The following is a 22,517-nucleotide window of genomic DNA, read 5'->3' on the forward strand; positions in this document are numbered from 1 at the left end:
TAATCCAACTTTCCACCAGGGTTCCCCAAATAAAATACAATGAAAACAACCGCTCCAGCTGGGGAAAGGTTGGTTCATTAGAACATACAGTAATATGCTTTAAAATATGTCCACTCTGACCTCTCGGCGCAGCATGGGCATGACATTTAAATGTGCTGACATATTGCCGGAGCTAAATTTAAGTCAGTGGAGAGATGAAAAAACACTTGCCTCATTAGTGAGCATAAAACACTAGTAGATTCCATAAACCCAAAGGGGCTTCAAATAAATGCAATGGGTACATGGCGTGAATAGCCAAGGTAACCCACTGCTCTGTTTTGGGGAGACAATACATGGGACATTTTTTATGTATATTCTGGTGGAACACACCTGAATCAACTCAGCAGGTGCCAGGTAATGAAGTCCATCACGAGCTGGTGATGTTGATGATGTCTTGAAGGCCACAGTGAAAGTCCATGCTTGAAAAGTAGTTATAATGGCAGAGTAAGAGCTACGGACATTATCTTAACTTTGATGGAGCATTCATTTGGTTAGATTTGTTGCATCGTACATTCACCAAGAGTGAACCCTACAGCAATTACTGGGAAACACAATAAAACTTAGTAAGGATAGCTTTGATTCTGATTCAGAAAGAGTTCACTTCATAAAAGGGAATGATAAAAAGATTAAATTTTCCATATTTGTTTAATCTAAAGTTAACTGTTATTAACCCTTATTATGTGGCATAAGCTGTATACACTGCTCTTTGATACACAGTACGGCCAACATTTTGCAGGCACCCACTTGCCAAATGTTCCTTCTGAAGTGAAGCACTCTGTCACCTGCACCCTTAGCCTCTTTCCGCAGTGGCTGAGTGGTGGCCATTTCTGCCGTGTCACCTCCTGTTCTCTGTTAGCGGCGTGATATCTCACTGATGCTGTTTATCTGTTTGATGTGTAATGATCGCAGTTAAATAAATCCAGACATTGCTAGATGTTTATCTTGTTGAAGTCAGAAACAGAATTTTCAACAACAGAACATGTGAATAGAAATATGAAGAACATATACACTGCATTTATCATTAGTCTATTTAATCACAACGCAGTTCTGACAGCTCCAAACCCAATCGGAATAACTCCTAGCACTGACATGAACACAGCTACTCCAACAGGATAGAAAACCGTGTGCATCATTTCTAAAGTGATAGACATAGAGCACCCAGAAGCACTAATTACTGATTTTTTTCCCCACTCTGCACAGCGTGGATATACACTCACTGGGAGTAATCTAGCTGCAGATTTGCGTCAGGAAAATAATTGTAAGCATCAATCCTGTGAGATGGTGGTGGGGTGGGGACCGGTGTCTGCAGGAAGAGGCCACTCATACTCCAACTACAGAAGATGAATGAATGAATGAACGAATGAGTGAACGAGTGAATGAATAAACAAAAGTTTAAATAAAATGAATGAATTTTCACATGTAATTATAATAGTAAGCCAGTCTGCTTCGGTTTATTTAACATCTCTGAGATACCGTTGGTTGTACACTTCCATTGCATTAACTTAAATCCATTAGGGAACTTTCCTCAAGGACTTCAGATTCAACCTCACTACTTGACAACACTGAGGCCAAAGAGTAGACTGTTTAACATTAGTTTCTGGCTGAAACTAAGAGCTCAGTATATATAAAACCGTACAGAGTTATGTGTGATCATCACAAGCATATATTTGTGAGCTTTCTCTCTAAAGATCTCCTGCAGGGCCTTCACAGCGAGACGTTTACACTTGGGTGAAACCATCAGCGGGAAGACATGCGGCCTGGAAAACTTGAATGCATATTTCCTTTTTGACGTCCTCTGTTGTTTTGCAGCCATCCAAGGTAGCAGGAGTGTCAATTACACAAGCGTTTCTTTTTCTTCAGAACACTTCCCTTTTGGCAAGTCTGGGTCACAGTGACCTAAATCCTTCTCCATCAAGGACAGCATTGTTTCTTACACTCTTTTCCCTGTTGTTATTATTTTACGTTTTGAGGCCTGATAAAGCAGCAGAAATACCTTTGTGATGAGGATTTTTTTTTTTAAATACATTTAAAACCTTTCTAAAACTCTCCAGCCAGCTCTTCTAAGACGATGTTGATTGTCATGATATTTGACAAGAATGAAACAGCTGTTTTTGTCACTGTGTTTTTCATCAGATTCTGATGTGATAAAAACTGAAAAGGTCATCACCACATTTTTATTTATTGATAGCATTCACACTCCACTAAAAAAAAGAGAAAAATGCTATTAACATCTTAAATGTGCAAAAAAAAATATATATATAAATATAAATAATAAATAGCAGTTCTAGGATCAAAGCTGAGGGTTGGCATTGACAAATACAGCAGGTATCCATTATCCTGACGTGTGGGTTGTCAAATCAAATGTGCGCGGAGCATGTTAAGACTTAAAAAGTTGTTTTGCAAATGAAAGCCACCGGGAGTGTGTTATATAGAATGTGCAAACCTTCCCTCTTCTTTTTTATTAATGTTGTTTGCTGCAGTCTTATGACAGGTAATGTGCTTTTCACACTTCTTTGGCTTGGTTGCAGCAAGAGCACAAAGCAGCATCAGCTCTGAAAGAACGGCTACAGACACTTGTGAAAGAAGGAGCTGCTTGATTTGAAGAAAGGAGGATGCAACTTCAGCGTCAGGAGCTGGAAGAGCTAGAGCTAGGATCAAATGATGACATTTCTTTGCCCTTATTCATGTATGGAATGGAGTTTGTACATTTCTAGGCAGATGGGGTCGCCCTGCAATAAATGATTTCTTGGAAAGTCATGAGCTTTAGTTGAGTGGATACAACCTGCATTTCTCTTTGTTAGATTATTGTTTTAAAGTAACACATCGAGTAAACAAAGTTAAATGGTAAGAATTTGATTTATAAAATAATAATTCAGTATTTTCTGCTTTAAGCAATGTGTAATATAGGATTATAACCCCCAAGCACAGAACAGTAGTTGTACTGAAATGTTGTGCCATAAAACACTCTTTCCCTTCTTTCTACTTTGTTTCTGACTTGTTATGCTTTGTTTTTTCAGCTGATATTAGTTCCTAATAGGGAATAGAACCCTAGTCCTCAGCTCTGACTGATCTGTGCTAAATTGAACTGGGAAATGAATTCTAGTGTAGAAACTCTAGCAATTTATGTCTGCATAACATCTGTCCTGTTTTTGATGTAACAACCCTACCCTTACGCTAACAAATAATAATTAATATTTCAAATATTCCACCTGTACAAACTAGAAAACTGACATGAAATTCATGAATAAATACAAATTGTTAGCGTCTAGCATCTATCTATCTATCTATCTATCTATCTATCTATCTATCTATCTATCTATCAATATTGACTGCTATACTTTTTCATACTTGAATGACTAACAAAGTATAGCTTTACCATATTATTACCCAGTTCGTTATTAGTATCACAAAATTTAAATAGTACAGTGGTCTTAAAGTCCAGTTGTGTTGCCTAAATTTGCATAACATTCTCTTTTCTACAAGGAGAGGTGAATATTTGTTAAATCCCTGAAAGAACTGTGTTCCTGGAGATAAAAATAGGCGCATGAAATTAACTTTAAAAACTACAATTATAATGGAGTAAGACAAAATGTTCTCTAATTAAAGGTATATATATGACCGTGCATACATTCTGTGTATCTTACATTCGGGAACATTGTCATAATGAAATCACCAGCTTTAAAGTCACATACATGTGAGAAAATGTAAAGATAATGAATAATAAATGTTACACTTCAGTTCACAGCCCAACAGAAATAGTCTGACTATTGTATATTTCTCGCCTTTATTGCTGAAACCTGTTGACAGCACTGCAGTGCAGTAATGACCTGAGGGTTATGGGAATGTCATAGGCATATATCATACTTATGTAAACAATACATTCCTTAGCAATAGCTTAAAGACTGAACAGACTGCTCAGTAAAGACTAGGTCTGAGTGCTAACTATAATATCAAGGTTCTTCATTGTTTTCCTAACTTTAAAAAACAGTCAAACAGTACTTTTCTAGACACACTTTGGCCTGAGATGTTGTTTTGTTTTATCTTTAATCTTAAGGAAGAAGTTGTTATGACATCATGTTGAATGTTTCTAAAATATGACACGTTTCCTGGTAAGATCTATTATAAAAATATTTCTGGTAAGAAGAAGTCAGACAAGTTATGAAAACATTGTCTCCATTTTTTGAACAATCTTTCTTCACATTTGTTATACATTTCCATGATAACTTACTTTTAAGCTGAGTTTCTACATCGTGTTGATTTTTTGAACATCCAGAGATTAATACTTATCTAATCTAATCTAATCTAATCTAATCTAAAAATGTATCTAATATTTATTGACATATGCATTCTTCTTTTTTTTACCCATTACAAGTAAGCAGCCTGTTTAAAGCTTTAAAGCTATATGATAACCCACATTCTGATAGTCTGACCCCTTCAGAAAATGTATTGACCAAACTGGCATGGGAGAGTGCAGTGCAGCATTGAGAAAAATAACCCTGATTCTTGGCACAAAACATTCACAGTTTATTTAAATATAAATTGGCTTGTATTAACACATAAACACATTGACCTTTCAGCAGAGAATGGCCTTCCTATATTTCAAAATAAATACAAAGGCATATGATCTCAGAGGAACTCAAAAAGAATAAACAGTTGGCCCAAAAAGTGCTTTTGTAAGGTTTACAGATGGAACTGCAAATGAATTCATAGCTATAGATCATTCTCATGACAGGAGAAGGGTTTGAGAGTATGCTTTTACACAGATGTTTTCCTCAGTGAGAAATACACAGAAATATAGAGAAATACTGCTTTTCAGAAAACTCAAGAGCTTTATATAAATATCAACAATATAAAGGCATAATAAATGGAGGTGCTGCTTTTATCAATCATGGATAACCTTTACAAAGTTTCATCCAGTTCTCTTCTGAGAATTTCTTGGAAGACACCGATTCTGTGATGGAGAACTTGAAGAAAGCTGAAGTCATATTTTTGAAGCTCTGCCTTCTCTCTGGTCATTTTCTGCTGCTGGATTTTCTGTTCTGCTTCCTCATACATTTCCTGCGTAAAGCAGCTACCTCCATTTGCTGCGACCATCTCGTCGACCTTGTCCAGGAGGGTCTGAACTTGTTTTTGATTTCTCATGTTGCTGTTATCAAAGGCCACATATCTGCTCCCACAGGACTGCACCACATTATGGAGCTGTGGGTGTCCATGAAGCACATAGTCATGAATGGTTTGATCTTTCAGTAAATCTCCATGTGTGAAGACCACAATCATGTACCTAGAAGCTTCTTCTCCAAAGAGCTCCTGAAGGGCCTTCACGGCATTTTGTTCTTCTTGCGTGAAGCGGCCGATTTGCATCACCAGCAAAAAGACGTGAGGTCCAGGGCATGACACTTGGATGCATTTCACTATTTCTCTTTTGATGTTTTCTGTTGTTTTACTGGTGTCCAAGATTCCTGGCGTGTCAATTATGTAAATGTCTCTATTGTTTCTTTTGTCAAAGACTTTTTCCTTTTGGCAGGTCTCGGTCACTGAATTTGCAGTGGGGCGGGATAAAAATACTTCTTTGCTCAGAATAGTGTTTCCCACGGCACTCTTGCCCACTCCAGTTTTCCCTATCATCACTATACGGAGTGCATGGCCTGTCAACAAAATAAAATTTAAAACTTGTAGAGTCTCAGGTCAGGTCATTAACAGGTCATTTGCCAAGCCTAGTTTTACCACAGTGTTTCCTTTTATATTTTGATGGTGTTAATACATTAAAAATATTATCACACGTACATTCAACACCTTTACACTCACACAGCATTGAAAAGTTTATTAATGATTAAAGGACAGAAAAATGGCAAGATCTATTTAAAAAGAACACTCACCAGCTGGAGCTTGCCGCCTGCAGCAAAGACACCTAGACATCTTTGTAACAAATGCATCACACACTACCCTTAAGTCACTTAAAAGCAGGCAGGAATGAGTTATGTAAGATTTGTTCTACCACACCCTTCTTCCACTGTTCTCATATAACAAGCATTACAGATTTCATTTTCATTTTATCCCCCTTATACGCTGGTGTAAAAGTTATTTGACCACAAGGTGAGTTAAGCTTATGTCTGTAATTGTACCTGGAGCGTGGTTTGTAAAATGTTGACTGGCATTGATTTTTGCACTCTTCTTACTCGAAAGTCATAGGAATGCTGTTTGAAGGCTGGCTTTGGCATTGCTTCACCAAAGTTAAGAAACTGTTGGAGGTTCTGTGTTGACCATGGAAAATCTAAAATCTTCTGCATCTGAGATGATCAACGTGATCAGTATTGTCCTACTTGGAAAGAATAACCATGACAAGGCACAGATTGGGAATACCATCCTTGACCATGACTGTTTTGGCCTGGAAACCACCTGTAAGAAAGGGGTGAAGAACATGAACAATGGTATGTGCTGTGTCATAAACACCCCTGAACTTTACCATGGACCTAAGCCTGGCTCCAAGAAAGAAGTCTATGAGGAGTTGAAGCCCTCTTTTCCAGATCCCAGAGTGTTCCTTCTTGTCCTGAGAGAAGACCATGTTTCTTCAGAAGAGAAGGCTATGTTTTCAAAGTTGAAAGAAACCTACGGGAACAATGTGGTGGAAGATATTATTGTGGTCTTCGTCAAACGTCAAAGGTCGTCGATCTGGGTGTCCTCGTTCAAATCTGAAAGGTACATACAGACAATCATTGATGAATGTGGAAGGAGAGTGTGTTGTTTCAAGCGAGGAATGAAGAGCAGTCAACTAAATGATGAGCTGCTGGCACAGTACAGGACATTCCTTCAGAAGTGTGAGCCTCAAAGGTAAGAAATACAGCAATAGATCTGGCTAAATTGCTTCTTCTTATCTTTAAACCGTAATAGCATTTAAGTTAACATCTTATCCCCTAAATGATCATGACTCTTCAGATCCCACGAGAGCTTTGTAGAAGATAAGAATCCTGGCAAATTAAACTCTACACCTGCTGTTGGTAAAATTGTCTTTTGTCCTATCCATCATATATTTTCATCATGTGTGAATAACTTTGACATTGTGATTTACACTGCCTTGAACAAACACACTTTATAGGAGCATTAAACACAGGAGCATTAAACTGCAGAGATGCTAATATTTGAGTGGTACGTCATTCTCAATGCAGCAGTGACACAGACGTGGTGGTAGTGTGTTCTAACACTGGTACGAGTGGATCAGACACAGAGGTTTCCAAATCTGGACTTTGGATCCAGGCTTCAGGCCAGGATTTTAAATCAGCCATCTGCTATGACACTATAGCTACTAAGCTATTGTTTACAAACCTGACTGGTCAGGTATAGTGGCATACCAGCCAGCTACTGCCAGCCAGCCAGCTACAAAACTGGATCATGTAAAGTCTGTGATAGTAGCTCATCAGTTGCTGCATAGTTTCATTGCTGTGACCACTGGGGAAGCAACATACATGACCTAGTGTCTCTGACTTTACATCTACATGGTGGAGCAAAAAGGAAGAACGGTCTAACAGAGTGATGGAAACTCCAGTAGCAGCTACTGTGTCTGAGCCACTTGTACCAGCACAACACTCATTAACATGCCACCACAACATCAGTGTCACTGCAACACTGAGAATGATCCATGACCCAAATCATAGCTTACCTTCTATGTGGGGTTCCTGAGGGGGTTTTTAGAATTGAAGAAGAGGGTGAAAGTGGCTGACAATAATGTAAAGCAACAGAATGGCTATAGTCTGTAAGTGTAGAATTTTAGTGTTTGTGACTGGTTGTCCTAGTTGGCACTGTATTTCATTATATTGACATGATTTTGGAATTAAATTCAGAAGCAGCCGTGTCTGGAAATGTAATGATGCAACATGATATATATGAAACAATCAATGACGATTCTGAATGTGTCACCGATTACAAAATGCAGAAGGCACAACTTACACAGACTGGTAAAGCTTCAAATACACTATGCTCATATTTAACCATTACACATAAGGGACACTTGGCTTATGTTTCTCATAACAACTGCTGTGTTTTCTTGGTCATAGATGTACAGCCATTTGCAGCTTTGTCTAATGAAGGAATGGCACAGTCTGGGATTTATGAAAATATTGACAGATCATTTAATCTCCATGAAATAATGTTTAAAGAAATGGAAAAGGCAGAGCCCAAATCAGCAGGTAATGCTTAGCACGCTTTGATTTCATAAGAAGAGGTATGCTTAAAAATGGTAATACTTTACAATGCATTTCAAAACTTGGATGCACATTACTGTTTTAGTACATTTTATTAATGTTTTAAAGTTTTTAATGTTCACCTTAATATAGTTCCTGTAATTCCATTTGTAATGAACACCAAAATGTACAAAAAATGACAATGCTTAATACTTAATAATACTTTATAAAAACTTAATGCTTAATACTTATTAAGGGAGTAATAACCACCTTTTGACATGAGAAAGTTTGGTTTAAACAATTACCCTTTATCTTCTGCCTTTATTTCAGACTTTAACCTTTAGTACTGTCTCAGAGAATTGTCTTATGTCTGTTCTTAAAAAAACATGTTGGCTCTTTTGTTATTAGAAGGAAGGTCATTTTCACCAGTGTCCAATGGTGAGAGAGATAAGATGATCATTGTGTTATTGGGAGAGACTGGCAGTGGGAAGAGTGCTACCGGTAACACCATCCTAGGTAAAAGACACTTTGAGTCCCACGCGAGTTCTACGGCTATAACTCAGGAGTGTCAGACAGCAGAGGGACAAGTGAATGGGATATGGCTCAGAGTCATTGACACTCCGGATTTCTTTAACCAAGACCTGAAGGATCCAGAGCTCCAGATTCAGAAGTGCAAACAACTGTTTGACTCTGAGCCAGTGGCATTTTTACTGGTGATGCACTTGGGTCGCTTCACAGAGGGTGAAAGGGAGATGGCTCCAATGATAAAGAAGACCTTTGGCAAGGGAGTGTTGGACAAAACGGTCATCATCTTCACAGGCAAAGAGAAGCTGAAGGACAGAAGTTTAGATGAGTACATCAGCAACACTGACCCTCACCTTCAGAACTTAATCAAAAGTGTTGGCTCAAGGTGCCACGCGTTCGACAACAACGAAAAAAGTCGCCACCAAGTGAAAGAGCTGGTTAACACACTCAAGGAAATGCACTTTGGTGGACAGAACATTTTTAAAGAGCACTACTTCAAACACAAGAAAATAATGAAAGAATGTAAAGTTGTCTAGATGTGCAGAAAATGATTGTTCTGCTAGCACTGAGGATACAGATGCTAATATTTGTTGAAGTAGTTTTTAGACAAATGGAAAGGACTAGCTTGGTCTCAAGGCTTGAGTAAAATCCTAATCCTGGAACTTTTAATTGAATGATTTCAGTTACTGAAATATGTAGTATAAATATTTGTGAGTAATACATAATGAAAAATAATAATTAAATAAATAATAAAAAATCTTAAACTGAACCATGAAAATGATTTAAACATAAACTAACTATCATCTCCAAATTTGTGTAAATAAGATTTTCGCTTGTGTAACACTCTAACAAAGTTTTAACACTGTTTCTGTCACTCTTCTTCAAGTACAGAGGGTTTGGGTGCATTTAGCAAAACAGCACACCCAGAGGATGGGAGCTCAGTGATTGTTAAATAACTATGAATTATAATTAATTATAAATTCAGATTTGCTTTGCTTTTTGTGCATGAGGTGTGCTTCAGCTTCTTTCAGCAAAAACAAGTTTCATTCCAGTTTTCTTGGAAATGGGAAAATAAACCTGTGTCAGTGTATGATTCAAAGTTTTATTTTCATTCTATAACAAAAACACTGATGATATTTAGCTTGATTTTGTTTACTTAATTTAAGCATACACTCAAGTGTTTTTTTTTTACTTTTTTGCTTCAGACCTAGTCATACTTCCTATATCTCAAGCCTTACCCGTGTACTTGTGGCTAAATACCAATAGATCCTCACAGCTATATTCTATCATCCACTGAATCCTTTTCCAAGTGTAGCATCTGCTATTGCAGTAAGACAATGCGCTGAATACTAATCCTGGAGCTGCTGGGGTGAAGCAGTAGTGTAGGATCCGTGTGTGTTTCCAGCCACTGTCTCATGGCTTCCTTCAGGCTAGAGGCAGGAGACTGGAGCACTGCCATTTGAGTGAGCCCCAGAGAGCAGGGGTCACGGAGTCGGCCTCACACTCCGGGAGTGATGACAGAACAAATGGGTGAGAAATGTCAGTGAGCACCAAGCCACACCTCTGAGACTCCAGCCTCCCGTTCTCGTTCTCTGTGTCTCTCTCTGTCTCTCCGTCTCTCAGGGCTCAGAACAAGGCAGAACTGGCACAATGACTGTAATGACTGTAATATACTGTAATATGATTGTTTAGTTGTTGATGTTCTACATAGCATTCTGCCTTAAAACATATGTCCCATTGCAAATACCCTCAACTACTCATTCTACCTACTGCTTTATGTGAGGAAACTGGGGCCCCCAGAGGAAACCCACACATACCACACTCCTCACATACAGTCACCCAAGGTTAGGTTGGACCCAGGACCCTGAGACTCTGGGGCTCTCGAGCTGGGGCAAAGAATGTGCAATAATTAATGCAGATTTTTTTTTACAGGATTTGTTGTAAATTTATTTCTTTTCAAGATGCCTTCTTCAAAAATATGATGCACATGTTCAAGCACCAGTAAGTAAAGGATTTCTGGCATCCAATCCAAGTACATATTGTGTGAGCTGTGCATTGTAATAAGCACTTGATAAGAAAAGGGCCCCCCGGCTCGGCCTGTCCACTCTGATGCCCTGCTATTGTTTTTATCTCCAAATCTCAGAGTTGCCAGCTGCAGCCTAAAGTACCTGACCTTTTGCCTTCCCTCCCCCAATCCCTCTGATGCCCCCCCACCCCCCCCCCCATCCCACCCCGGGCCGCCAGCATCTTGACATTTCCAGGGCTGGTTCATGAGGAGGCATGTTCACTGTCTTATACCAACAATGTGCCTTTGTGATATTTAGTCTGGAAATGAGGGCGCCTTGATCCCGAGCAGATGGATATGAAGGCAGGGAGCATTGATTGTTTTCTTAACACACGCCCATGACTCTTCTAATTACACTCCACTCTTGCCCTTTTAAGGGAAAGGCCCTTTTATAAAGGTCCACTCGCTGTCGATTGTTTACTGGACCACGAAGGATGCAGATGACTCCCAAGCTCACTCTAGCTGTGGGGGGTTATTTTGCTTATTGTAAGAGTGGGTGTGATTAATAGACTACAAAGTGCTCACTTAAGGCAGTATGTGATTTGTTGCAGTACCAGGGCTTGCCACTTGATGGCAGTATGACCAGGCCTCATTGGCAAAGGTTTCATCTGAGAGAAAGAACTGCAGTCTTTAGACACACTTCTTATACTCGAGTGTCCAAGTTTGTCACAAGACACTTCCGAGATCAGAAAATAACTTTATTCCTGTATTACAAAGAAACCTTGTGTTATATCGTATCTAATAGTGATCTGTAGTTACACAGCGTTAATGCAAGTTAAAACAATGTAACTTCTGATCTATTTAAAACGGATTAAAGCTCTAGTAAATGCAGATGATTCAATTTCTGTGATTACTAAAATATTATGAGAACAAGAGTGTATGTTCATAGCAGTGTGATTACAAATGTATAGCTTAGTGATGTGATTGCTAAACTACAGTAATTAACTACAGGTAAATCCATAAGCAGTGTAATAACACAAGTATATGTTTATTGTATACATCACACAATTACAAACAGAAGTTTAATAGCACAGGTGCATCTTTATAGTGATGTAATTACACAAGTACATAGCTATAGTAATGTGATTATACATGTATCTTAATAGAAATGTAGTTACAGATGAATTTTAATAGTCATGTAATTAAACCAGAATTTGTCTTCCTAGTAACATAATGACACGTGTATACTTAATGTAATTATACGTTTGAAAATGTACTGATTTAAAGTAATAATCTCTGCTTTTCCGGCAAGGTTTTAGACCACAAAGCAATGAAAATGTATAATATTTACTCACAGAACCTGATGCTGGACATTTAGTTCAAAATGTCAACACCATTTGGGCTCTAGATGATGCTTCCTCACTCGAGAGAATGCAGTTCCACACCACTCCAGCCCGTGTGTGGCACCGGGCATGCTCAATAGGGCTCATGTGCAGCAACTCTAGAGCATCTCATTTTGTTTCATGAAATGAAAATCAATGTTGTTCAAGGCTGGAAAACAAATCAAAGCACAAACTCAAACAATATAATAATGTGTACTACAAGGAGATGGATTTTCAGACGTACAACACTACAACAGAGAGCGGGATCTGTTAACACACTCAGAGTGATTGATGGTGGCCCACTCTTGAACCACGAGGGGTGAAATGTTTCTCATCAATAGCTCCATATTGTAATTACGGTGATCAATAAATCCATTAATGGAGCACGAGATGAAGCTCTACACAGTAAAACTCCAAGCTTCCAGTCTTTGAAGGCAAAGCTACATCTACGAATGCTGATGATAGTTACTATGACATTTGCCCTGTTTGGAGAGAATAATTTAACCCTTTGGACTAAGAAGACATATTTGACAGGCTCTGGACACACACTGACCCTGAATGAGGTGAAGTAGTTACAGAAAATGAAATGAAGATGTGTCTCAGGGATACCTTTGGTCCTTTTACACCACCACAGACCCAGCCGCTCAAGGAACTCCTCCTGATACCCAAACTTGAAATATGGGTACATTTAGCAAAGTAAAGTTTGACCTGGAGGAAGAAGGCAGCCTTGCCCTTAAGCGAGGGAATGCCTGGCACACTCTGAAACCTGAGAAACAGCCTTCAGCTTGCCAGGAGCTTTATTTTTTTAAGGTGGTAGAGCCATGGTTTTCAATGTCAAGCAAATTGAGTTAGACCAACGTGGGCCACATTTTCAGTATGACATCTTAAAGTTCCTTTATAGTTAAGAGTTCTGGTTAGGGGCATCCCTAGTGGTTATAGAGATTTAGGCTCAGGGCTGTGTTTGCATGTTGTATACTGTGGATTTCCTTGGGTTTAAGGCAGCGAAAGCTTAGTTGTGGGAATTAGCTGAAGAGAGTGAAGCTTACACAGAAAGGTGGAGCCGATGTGTCAAGCTTCAACAAAGAGCCTGGGCACGTGCCTCCATCATCTCATGGATCTATGTTCTCCACAACAAAGAGGAAGCATCCTTCCATCTCCCTCCATCTCTCTTTACGGCCGAGGTATTGCCTCCACGTCTGAATTGTGGAAAGGATGTTTAAGCGACGATTGTGGAATCAATATCTCTGACAGCGCTGCGGCTAACAGCCAGCTCTGGTCACTCTCTCTTATCTCGGAGGCCAGGCTTTAATCACGAGGCTATCTCTTCGCATCTTATCAGGGCCTCGCTTCTCAGGGCAGGTCAGAGGTCAGCTTCTCAGATACGGTCATCAGGATTCGCTTTACATCGATCAGCTTCGGAGCTTGAGGGGTGGGGCGACTCAGGGGTGTGTTTTCACGTGTGTGTGTGAGTATGCATGGAAATCAATATGTGTAATGTCTCCTTCTAAAGTCATTTCGGTTCTAGGTATTAAATGGGCACCTGCGCAAAAATCCTTAAATTGAACATGCTCATAGGTTCTAGATATTAGCAGAAAAAAAGCTCAATCATTTTCTTAAGTTCTAGATATGCACAGCAGTGTCCTAAATTCTAGATAAATGCATAGCAGGTTAATACACAGCATTTTCTAATAGGTTCTAGGTGTTAGCAGTGTGAAGTAGAACTGTCTATTAAATTCTAAATAGTGATATATAACACTTCTGTATGTTCTACGTATTAATTAAAGAACAAGGACAACACTAATTTAAGTTCTAACTACAAACAAGTATCTGCACAGCTGTCAACAGTATACTAAGTTTTAGATATTCATTCATTAATTCATTCATTCATTATCTGTAACCCTTATCCAGTTCAGGGTCGCAGTGGGTCCAGAGCCTACCTGGAATCATTGGGCGCAAGGCGGGAACACACCCTGGAGGGGGCGCCAGTCCTTCACAGGACAACACAGACACACACACATTCACTCACACACACTCGCACCTACGGACAATTTTGAGTCGCCCATCCACCTACCAACGTGTGTTTTTGGACTGTGGTAGGAAACCGGAGCACCCGGAGGAAACCCACGTGGACACGGGGAGAACACACCACACTCCTCACAGACAGTCACCCGGAGGAAACCCACGCAGACACAGAGAGAACACACCACACTCCTCACAGACAGTCACCCGGAGGAAACCCACGCAGATACAGGGAGAAAACACCACACTCCTCACAGACAGTCACCCGGAGGAAACCCACGCAGACACAGGGAAAAAACACCACACTCCTCACAGACAGTCACCCGGAGGAAACCCACGCAGATACAGGGAGAAAACACCACACTCCTCACAGACAGTCACCCGGAGGAAACCCACGCAGACACAGGGAGAAAACACCACACTCCTCACAGACAGTCACCCGGAGGAAACCCATGCAGACACAGGGAGAAAACACCACACTCCTCACAGACAGTCACCCGGAGGAAACCCACGCAGACACAGCCTCCGTGCCGCCCAAGTTTTAGATATTTACAATACAAATGTACTGTATTTATACGTTCTAGACAATAACAATTCATGTTCCACCATCCTTTAGGTTTTAGCTTAACTGGGTAAATGTGTAACTGTCTTTTGTGTTCTTGATATTAGCCGTTTAAATGTTCTAGAACCTTACTTTTGTACAGTTTTGAAACCTTTCTGGTGCTTTATAAAAACTATTTTAAAATCTTTTTAAAACAGGTCCTCATCCATGAATTATTTGAACAAACACAGGGAGAGATTTATGCCCTGGAATGAGTCTGTATAGAACCACTGCATTTCAGGAAGTATGAAAGAATGGGTATTTTTAAAGGTGAGATAAATTAAGTTGAGTTTGAAGACAGTTGAACAAAATTACACTGAAATGTCCCACAGTTTCTAGCAATTAAGCCACAAAGGCCACAGTAAAACAGCTCAGGACTGGATCATTATTTGAGGGAAAAGGTCAGAGAACCCACTACATCTCAGCTTCACATGTTCATTCAGGCAGTCAAAAGATAACCTCATCACACTATAAGAGTCCTCAGGGTCTTCTGCAACCACTTCATCCTAATCAGGGTCAAGGTGGGTCTATATGGAATCATATTGGGCACAAGGTGGGACCACACTCTGGACAGCGACAGGACACACTCACCCAGTCAGTCACACACTCACACCTGTGGACAATATCACTCAGTCATTCCACCTATCAACATGTGTGTCGGACTGTGGAAGATACTGGGACGACACACAGAAAAACATCTCACAGGAAGTGACCCGAGGAGAGAATACAACCCGGGCCTCTGAGACCCAACAAATTAACTGACCAAGAAGCAAAATGTGGAGAAACATTGACTGTTTGGCCTCTGAATTTTGCACAGTACTGTACACATGAGTGTGTGTTAATGTATATGTGTGTGTTTATTTAGAGGATGTGTCTGTGTGTGAGTGCCTTTGTGTAAGCACATGTAATTTATTTATGGGTGATGTATTACCAGCCAACAGTAAAAAGCAGTGCTTCTATACAACATACACTCCTATAGTTCCCTAGCAACAAGCGTGGAGGGTAAGAGTAGTGCAGTAAATATCGGAGAGTGTGTATTCTTCCTCGCCCGGTGCCTAAAAGACACTCCCTCATTCTAATGTTGGTATTGTGAATACAAACAGGCGGCTTGGTGGTGTTTGGTTATAAACACTGCAGAGTGGCAGAAAGAGGAGCTGGGTTTTCCCAGCCATAGCATATGTATCCGGGAGTCTGGTGGGATTCATTCCTGCGACATGTAACCTGTGAATCCATATGTTTGATGGTCAATATAGGCCCAAAACAGAGGTAAAAAAAAAAAAAAAACCTTGAGTAAAAATGCAATCTGAAACCAAGGCGGGCTGTGGTGCGGAGGGTATATCTTGGAGGAAATCATTTGAGCTACAAAACGCCTAATGATTGGAGCGCATCAATAGACAAAGCATGCCGAGCGTTACGCCGGGGCCTGTGGGAGCGAGCGAAAATAGCCCGATGTGTGTTTTGTGGAAGCCGAGCGGTTTACCAATCCGAGATGACTTTTTATAATAGCCCGCAGACACGAAAATAAGAATGCACCCCATGAGCTCGGATCACAACGCTGGAGAGAGTGCGTATTGAAGAAGCGCATGCATGGAAAAGCCTCAGCCTAGATTTCCCACAGACGACTCTCTGCCACTGGGGGCCCCCCCAGAAACGCCTGCTTTTGCACAACTGAGCCTGTCAGATTCAAACACATTCCAGGCTCGATTCCCCAAGCGCCCCGGCATTACTTACCCGCCCCTTACCACCAGCAATGGCTTAGATCCTGCGTTTTGCTCACTTTCTAAAACCTTTATATCAAGGACGTAGATCCCTATTCTTCCCTTCCTCTTTCCACTACTCACTCCTTCCCACTCGCTCCCAGGGAAAGCCTCCGTTCTGTAATTCGGGATGAGAAAAAGAAACCGACAAAACAGCGACAAAATTACGGAGGGAAGGGCATTAACGCTGACGAACACAACATGACAAGAAAATGGTGGAGAGGCGCGCCTCCCCGCGCTCTCGCCGCCCAAAGAGATTTAAATAATAAAAAGGCATCGGCTTCTGAACAAACAGGATAATTATGGCCTGCAGTCTTCCTGTCGCTGGTCCGGCAGAAAGAAACACGTTATTACCACTCCGAGCTTTTTCTTTTTAGTTTTTCATTTTTCTTTTTTTTTTTTCTTCTTCTTCTTTTTCCCTGCCAAGAAATTAGGGGCATCAATGTTTCATAAAGTCGAAGCCACTCGGATGGCCAGCCACGCTGAAAATGAACACATTATGACCACTCGTCTTAAATGGCGGGTGATGACTACACGATAAAGCGAGTGTGAATGAAAGGACTAGAGTTTTTATTTTTTTGGCCTTTCTTTCTTTCTTTCTTTCTTTCTTTCCAATTACTAATGAAGAGGCGGAAAAAGCCAAAAGGAAGTAGAAGTAAAATCCAGAGAGGGAAAGACAAAAATGAGCATTCACGTTTCCAAAATCAGCAAACGCTCACGTCAAATTTGGCGGGTCGCTGCGGAGACCCGACTTTAACCTGGAGATCTCATTCCTCCTTCGTTTTTGTCTCCCGCTCTTTTAACGAGAAAGACGGCGTAGCGAAGACTCGAGGCAGATATTTCCCTCCGATGATCAGACATGCACGAGCGAGTAATTGTTAATGAGCTTCTAATATGTGCAGTAAGTGCTGGGAATGACTTAATGGTTTAATACACCTCAATTTGCCTTGGCCACAGGATTTTGGAGACTTCGCATGATTGACTGTGCAAGGCCTAGGGGGAAAAAAAAAAACAAAAACCAATAAAAAACATTATGTAGAGCTTCAGCAATGGAGGAAATAAATAAATCATTTACATGCATGTCCATTAACCACCTCCTACGTCTCATCTGAATAATGTATCAACAACGCCTTGGGTTATTAATGAGAGCAGAGTGCAAGCATGCTAAATGACACTTAATGTGATTGAAATCGACATTTAAAACTTAGCCCAGCAAACAGCAGATCTAAAGGTAAACACAGACCGATGGAGCCAGCCACTGGAGGACCGGCTATGTCTGAGAGCAGCCTTAAAAGCCTTCTAAGAACATTACATCTATGTCCAGCTGATTACGATCCCTTGTAAGGCCAGGATGCCAAACTTTTTAGGAAATGATCCTGAGCCAACAATGAATCAAATGGTGACCAATGGACATGTTGACCCCCCCTGCCTTACTGATGAACTGTATGTGCACACTAGTCGCTTTAGTTTAGCCATAGTATCTGATAAACTCATACACTGGATAGTCCAACACGCTTGACCTTCTACTCTCCTGAGGAGGGTTTAGAATAGCTTCTGCAACACTGCTGTGAGAATTTGACTGCAGTCGGCCACATAAGGGTTAGCGATGTGAAGTATTGATGCTAAGTAATTAGTTCTACATAAATTAATTGCAAAATCAACCAGATAACACAGTTCCACTGCCCTGTATTTCCATATTAGTGGGCTATGTACCATCGTAGTCTACTTGGCTTGGCCACCTTGACCTTAGGCTCCGTTCTCTACAAAGACTCAGTCCCACACTCAGCAAAGGGTGCAACTTCAAAATTAGAAATGCTGCCTCAAAACTACTTGGACCTTTCCATCCATCACAGCAGAGTCACCGCTGTGTTGAGAATGACCCCAGGACCCGAATAATATCTGGTCAAGAGTGCTCCTGTGGTCAGGAGCAGATACGCTGCAGTCTGTAATTGTACACCTATATAGAAGATCTATAAGGTAGGTGGACCTCATAAAGTGGCCGGAGAGTGGAAGGTAGGTTTTCTAATAAAGTGGATGGTGAGTGTACAAGCACCCGCAGCTTCCACATGATCAAAGGAAGAGGAAGAAGGAAAAAAAAATAAATAAATAAAAGAAACAGCCGGAGGAAGAAAGTGATATCAAAGAAGCAGAAATGTGACCTCTCTGGCTAGCCTTGCTACCTGTTGTTACAATGCGCTTGCCCTGTGAGCGTCTGAACTCAATCTAGCCTGGCCTGATCTCATTCCGTCCTGTAAAATGATTCAATCATCCCTGGTGTGTATGTGTCTCGCTGGAACCTGCAAGCCTGGACCTGAGCGCACTCTCTGCCCAGCAGTTGAGCCCGCTAGCAGGAGAGTGCAGGGGTCATAGGGGTAGTTTCCTCCTCAGAAGGTGGGAACATGTGGTTCTCACTTCTTCAGATCTAGTCAGAGGTTGTGAGGTGGGATCATTAGTTGGAGTCTACGTTCGCTGTCTGTGTGTCATACTCCAGGCGATGGAAACAGTTCCAGGACGAGATGACTAACAAATAATCATCTGCATCAGAGAAATTCTACTGGACACCTGTTCCCATGGTTACCATAGTATGTATATTTACAGGGTTACCCTGCGTCCATTTCCATTGTTACCAGTGTTATCATATATTGGTTTCATGGTTAGTGTACATGTTTCCGTGGTTACCTCATATTTTCTGGTTACTGTACATTCATTTGATCACCATTTATCCATTTCCATGGTTATGCTGCACCGACCACTCTAACAGTTTCCATGGTAACATTGCACACAATTCCATAGTAACTTTTTCTTAAGTAATTTTCCAGAATACTGGACATTTATGTCTATGGTTATCATAGTTCTGAAAAGCCAGTCTTTCTGAGTCCAAAGTCTGTTTGAAGTTTGAGAAGCTATGAAGCTGAAGGAGAAGGCAGGAGATTTGTCATTTGCTGGAAATAATGCTGCCTCTCAGCTCTACCTTCAGTGTCCTGACAGATTTAGAGAAGTGATGATTAACATTAGGCAGCACTGAGGTGCACACAGCCATTTCCTATGCTTTGCAAGAATTAGAGCTCTACTACATACATGAGACATTTGTTTACAGTGCTGGTGTAAAACCGTGTCGACAAGAACCTGAGATCAAGAGTTTTAACCCGAACTCCAGGCATGTCCCAGTTTAGAAACCAAAGTTACTACAAAAGCAAAACCTGAGCTATAGCCTTGACAGTGGCGCAGCTGCCCTCTCCAGAAGGACGACCCCAACCACAGCCTTGGTTTGGCCTCCTTCCACTCAGCACTGACCACCAACAGCCAACGAGCACAATTCCAACATCCAAACAGCTGCACCACCGCTTTACGAGGCCTATAAACAAGCCAGCCGTGTGAAGCTTGCAGATGCCTTCTGTTGCATTACGACTGTGAACTGACCTGTTATTCGGTGGCAAAATAAAGGCTGGTGATTGCATCACTTGGTTACAGCTGGCTGTTGCTGTCAAGGAGAGGCAGGGCCTGGACCGTGCCTGAGTTTTAAATGCTGTTTGGTCAACACTCACAAGAATGGGTTTCGCTCTAGTGAGAATTATTCATCATGCTTTTGGGTATTGTGGGCCAGCGCAATGAGCTAAACGCAGCACACTTTTCTCCAGCTGTACAATATGAATTAGAAGCTCCAGGCGTAAGTAAAGAAAAGAAGGCCACACACAGACACACACATACCCCACACACACAACAAGCCTGCTCCAAAGGGCATTTGGTCCTTCATATTCAGCTGGAGGCTTTTGCGGAAAAAATTGTGTTAGGGCCGTACTTTGAATTTAAATGAATATTGCATGCTCTTTTTCAAATGTCATCTTCCTTGCATGCCAAGTTTACACTTTCCTATTGCATATTTAGCCAGGGGAATGCATAAGGACCTTTCAGTCAAGGAAAGGCACCTTCCTCCAGACTTTGGTATTAATTATGAAAATGCATTCAGGGCAAGGCCATCCAGATGTCTAGTGGCAATTGGAATTTAAAAGCTTTTTTTTTTCTACTTCCTTTTTTTTTACCCCCTTTTGCTTGTTATTTTTTGACTCGGGACGGTGGGAAATCCCAAATGCATTACGGGGGGATTGCTTTCACAGTCCAATTAGCATTCTGAGCAATTACAGCATGGGGAAAATGTAGAGAAGAAAGCCACGGTCATTTCTGAGGAGAGAAACTCAGAGAGATTTGCAGAGTGTCAGAGCACTTTGGGTGGCAGAGGCTGGAAGGCAGTGGGCACGTGATGCAAAAACAAGGCAGAGCAGCGAGAAAGATGGGGAACGAGATGGATGATAAACACTCGGATGTTGTGAACTGCCGGGAAAGTGGTGGCACAGCGAGACAGCTCCGGAGGTGTAGGGTATGGCAGGTCAGGCAGCAAGACAGCGCACGCTGATCTGACAGGTGACTCGGGTATAAAGACTTTGAATTAAAAAGAAAGGAGTGGGAGCACGGAACAGGAGGAGTGCATCAAAAAAAGAAAGAAAAAAAAAAGAAGCACGCCGCTGCCTGGCGGAGAGTCTCTTGTTGTAGCTGCTGCTGAAGAACTGTGCGCAGGGTTCAATGTTTCAGACAGTTCCCACTGCTGAGGAAGTCAAACAGCTCACAGTGAATCTTGTACAGCGCTAATGCTCCAGTCCACTTCACGAATGTTACCAGGATATATGAAAGGAGATTGTGGAGATGGGGATGGCGGCGCCAAAAAGAATGCTCGGATAGATATGAGTCACAATCCATATGTTCATTCCACAGCTTAGCATTGATAGAGTTTTTTCATTTCAACATTCTCTGGGGTCCAGACGAGATGTATCATTAGGTCAGAAAATGCTAAACCATGGCCTTCATGGTTTAAAGGCCTCATGAAGGAGTGTATCAGCTGTTTTGGAGCTTATTGTCATGTGGCGCTCATTGCTCAGAGGAAAGTCGCTGAAATAAATCGCTGGTTTGGTTTCAGAAGCCAGAAAGGTCATCCTGATGGAGAGGGCAACAGCAGCACCAAGGCCAAGGGTTTAGCTCATGCTTTGGTTTGTAGTAGTTTTGGTTTCAAAAGCATTTTATTCTTTTTTCCAAACCTACGGGGACCTATTTTTAAGATACACCCACTGGACAAAAGCATGGAGCAGTTGAATAAGTTACTATGTAGTAGCCACACGTGAGCCTAAGATGACCACACCCACTGTCAAGCGATGGCCAGATGAGTCTAAAGCTGCCCAAGGTGCAATGTTGTATAACTGTGTTATTGTTAGGATGCTTTCATCTGTCTGCCATCAAGTCTTCACAGCAGTGTTCCAATATCTAATTTGAAGCCATTGCTCCAAAAATTAAAAATAATAATAATAATAATTATGTTGGAAAAAATGATGTTGGCAAACCCTTGATTACCCTTGATTTCATAAGTCACACTTAGGATGGGTGACTACAAAGAGAATAATTCTTATCTCCATTCTCCATAGACTTCCATTAAACATAGAATCAAGTACAAACCAAATTCTGATTCATATTCTGGGCGCTGTTTCTTTGTTTGATGAGGCTAATTCGCTTTCTGGTGATTACTTGTCTCTTGGCGTTTCATCTTGGCATATCATTCCTCGCATTTGAGCAACACTGCCTGCTGAAACCACTGAGCTGAGGATGGTTCAGTGAGGCAAACAGCATAGTTAGCAAGCAGCTAATTCTCAGAGCTTCCAGCGTGGTCAGTCATGTGAAATTTACATCATTGGCTGAACTAGAAAATTGTGTCACTGGCTCACATTGCGGTATTGGAAGCTAGGCTTACAAGGCAAAGATCCAGAACTTGACCAGAATGCCAGAGAATGAAGTGTATGTGACAAAAAAAAATACCCCAAATGAAACCACAGTGGGGGAAAATAGGTGCTAATGCTTGTGCTCTTGCAGCTAATCGATCTGCTCTGATACATGAGTGGTAAACACAAACAGAGCCTATGACTCCATTACAGTAAAAAAACAATAACAATTATAATAAATAAACAAAATAATAAT

The 22,517-nt window shown here is 41.0% G+C and overlaps 2 protein-coding genes across 3 annotated transcripts; one reads left to right on the top strand and one right to left on the bottom strand.

Annotated features, from left to right (window-relative positions):
• Positions 1 to 4,583: 4,583 nt before the first annotated feature.
• zgc:113625 (uncharacterized protein LOC553227 homolog) lies at positions 4,584 to 6,076 on the bottom strand. The gene is made up of 2 exons (XM_066651250.1): positions 5,916 to 6,076; positions 4,584 to 5,684 (listed from the first exon to the last, which is right to left on the bottom strand). Exons 1-2 carry the CDS (start codon positions 5,953 to 5,955, stop codon positions 4,939 to 4,941), a joined length of 786 nt encoding a protein of 261 aa, XP_066507347.1. The 5' UTR covers positions 5,956 to 6,076; the 3' UTR covers positions 4,584 to 4,938.
• LOC136674925 (GTPase IMAP family member 8-like) lies at positions 6,065 to 9,772 on the top strand. Of its 2 annotated transcripts, none has more exons than XM_066651248.1 (6): positions 6,065 to 6,132; positions 6,223 to 6,867; positions 6,973 to 7,034; positions 7,875 to 7,988; positions 8,088 to 8,219; positions 8,622 to 9,772. In XM_066651248.1, the coding sequence occupies exons 2-6, from the start codon at positions 6,302 to 6,304 to the stop codon at positions 9,272 to 9,274; spliced, it is 1,527 nt and encodes a 508-aa protein (XP_066507345.1). In that variant the 5' UTR covers positions 6,065 to 6,132; positions 6,223 to 6,301; the 3' UTR covers positions 9,275 to 9,772. The 2 variants fall into 2 exon arrangements, with proteins under 2 accessions (XP_066507345.1, XP_066507346.1); XM_066651249.1 differs by having other exon boundaries at positions 7,878 to 7,988.
• Positions 9,773 to 22,517: the final 12,745 nt, after the last annotated feature.

The sequence above is a fragment of the Hoplias malabaricus genome, chromosome 18, assembly GCF_029633855.1.
Source record: "Hoplias malabaricus isolate fHopMal1 chromosome 18, fHopMal1.hap1, whole genome shotgun sequence".
Classification (NCBI taxonomy): Eukaryota; Metazoa; Chordata; class Actinopteri; order Characiformes; family Erythrinidae; genus Hoplias; species Hoplias malabaricus.

Bases quoted from the DNA above. Each gene is read 5' to 3' on its own strand.
- zgc:113625 (XM_066651250.1), bottom strand. From the start codon at position 5,955: ATGTCTAGGTGTCTTTGCTGCAGGCGGCAAGCTCCAGCTG. The intron at 5,685-5,915 runs GTGAGTGTTCTT...TTTTGTTGACAG, and splicing joins CAGGCGGCAAGCTCCAGCTG to GCCATGCACTCCGTATAGTG.
- LOC136674925 (XM_066651248.1), top strand. From the start codon at position 6,302: ATGGAAAATCTAAAATCTTCTGCATCTGAGATGATCAACGTGATCAGT. The intron at 7,035-7,874 runs GTAAAATTGTCT...AATTAAATTCAG, and splicing joins AAACTCTACACCTGCTGTTG to AAGCAGCCGTGTCTGGAAAT. The intron at 8,220-8,621 runs GTAATGCTTAGC...TTTTGTTATTAG, and splicing joins GGCAGAGCCCAAATCAGCAG to AAGGAAGGTCATTTTCACCA.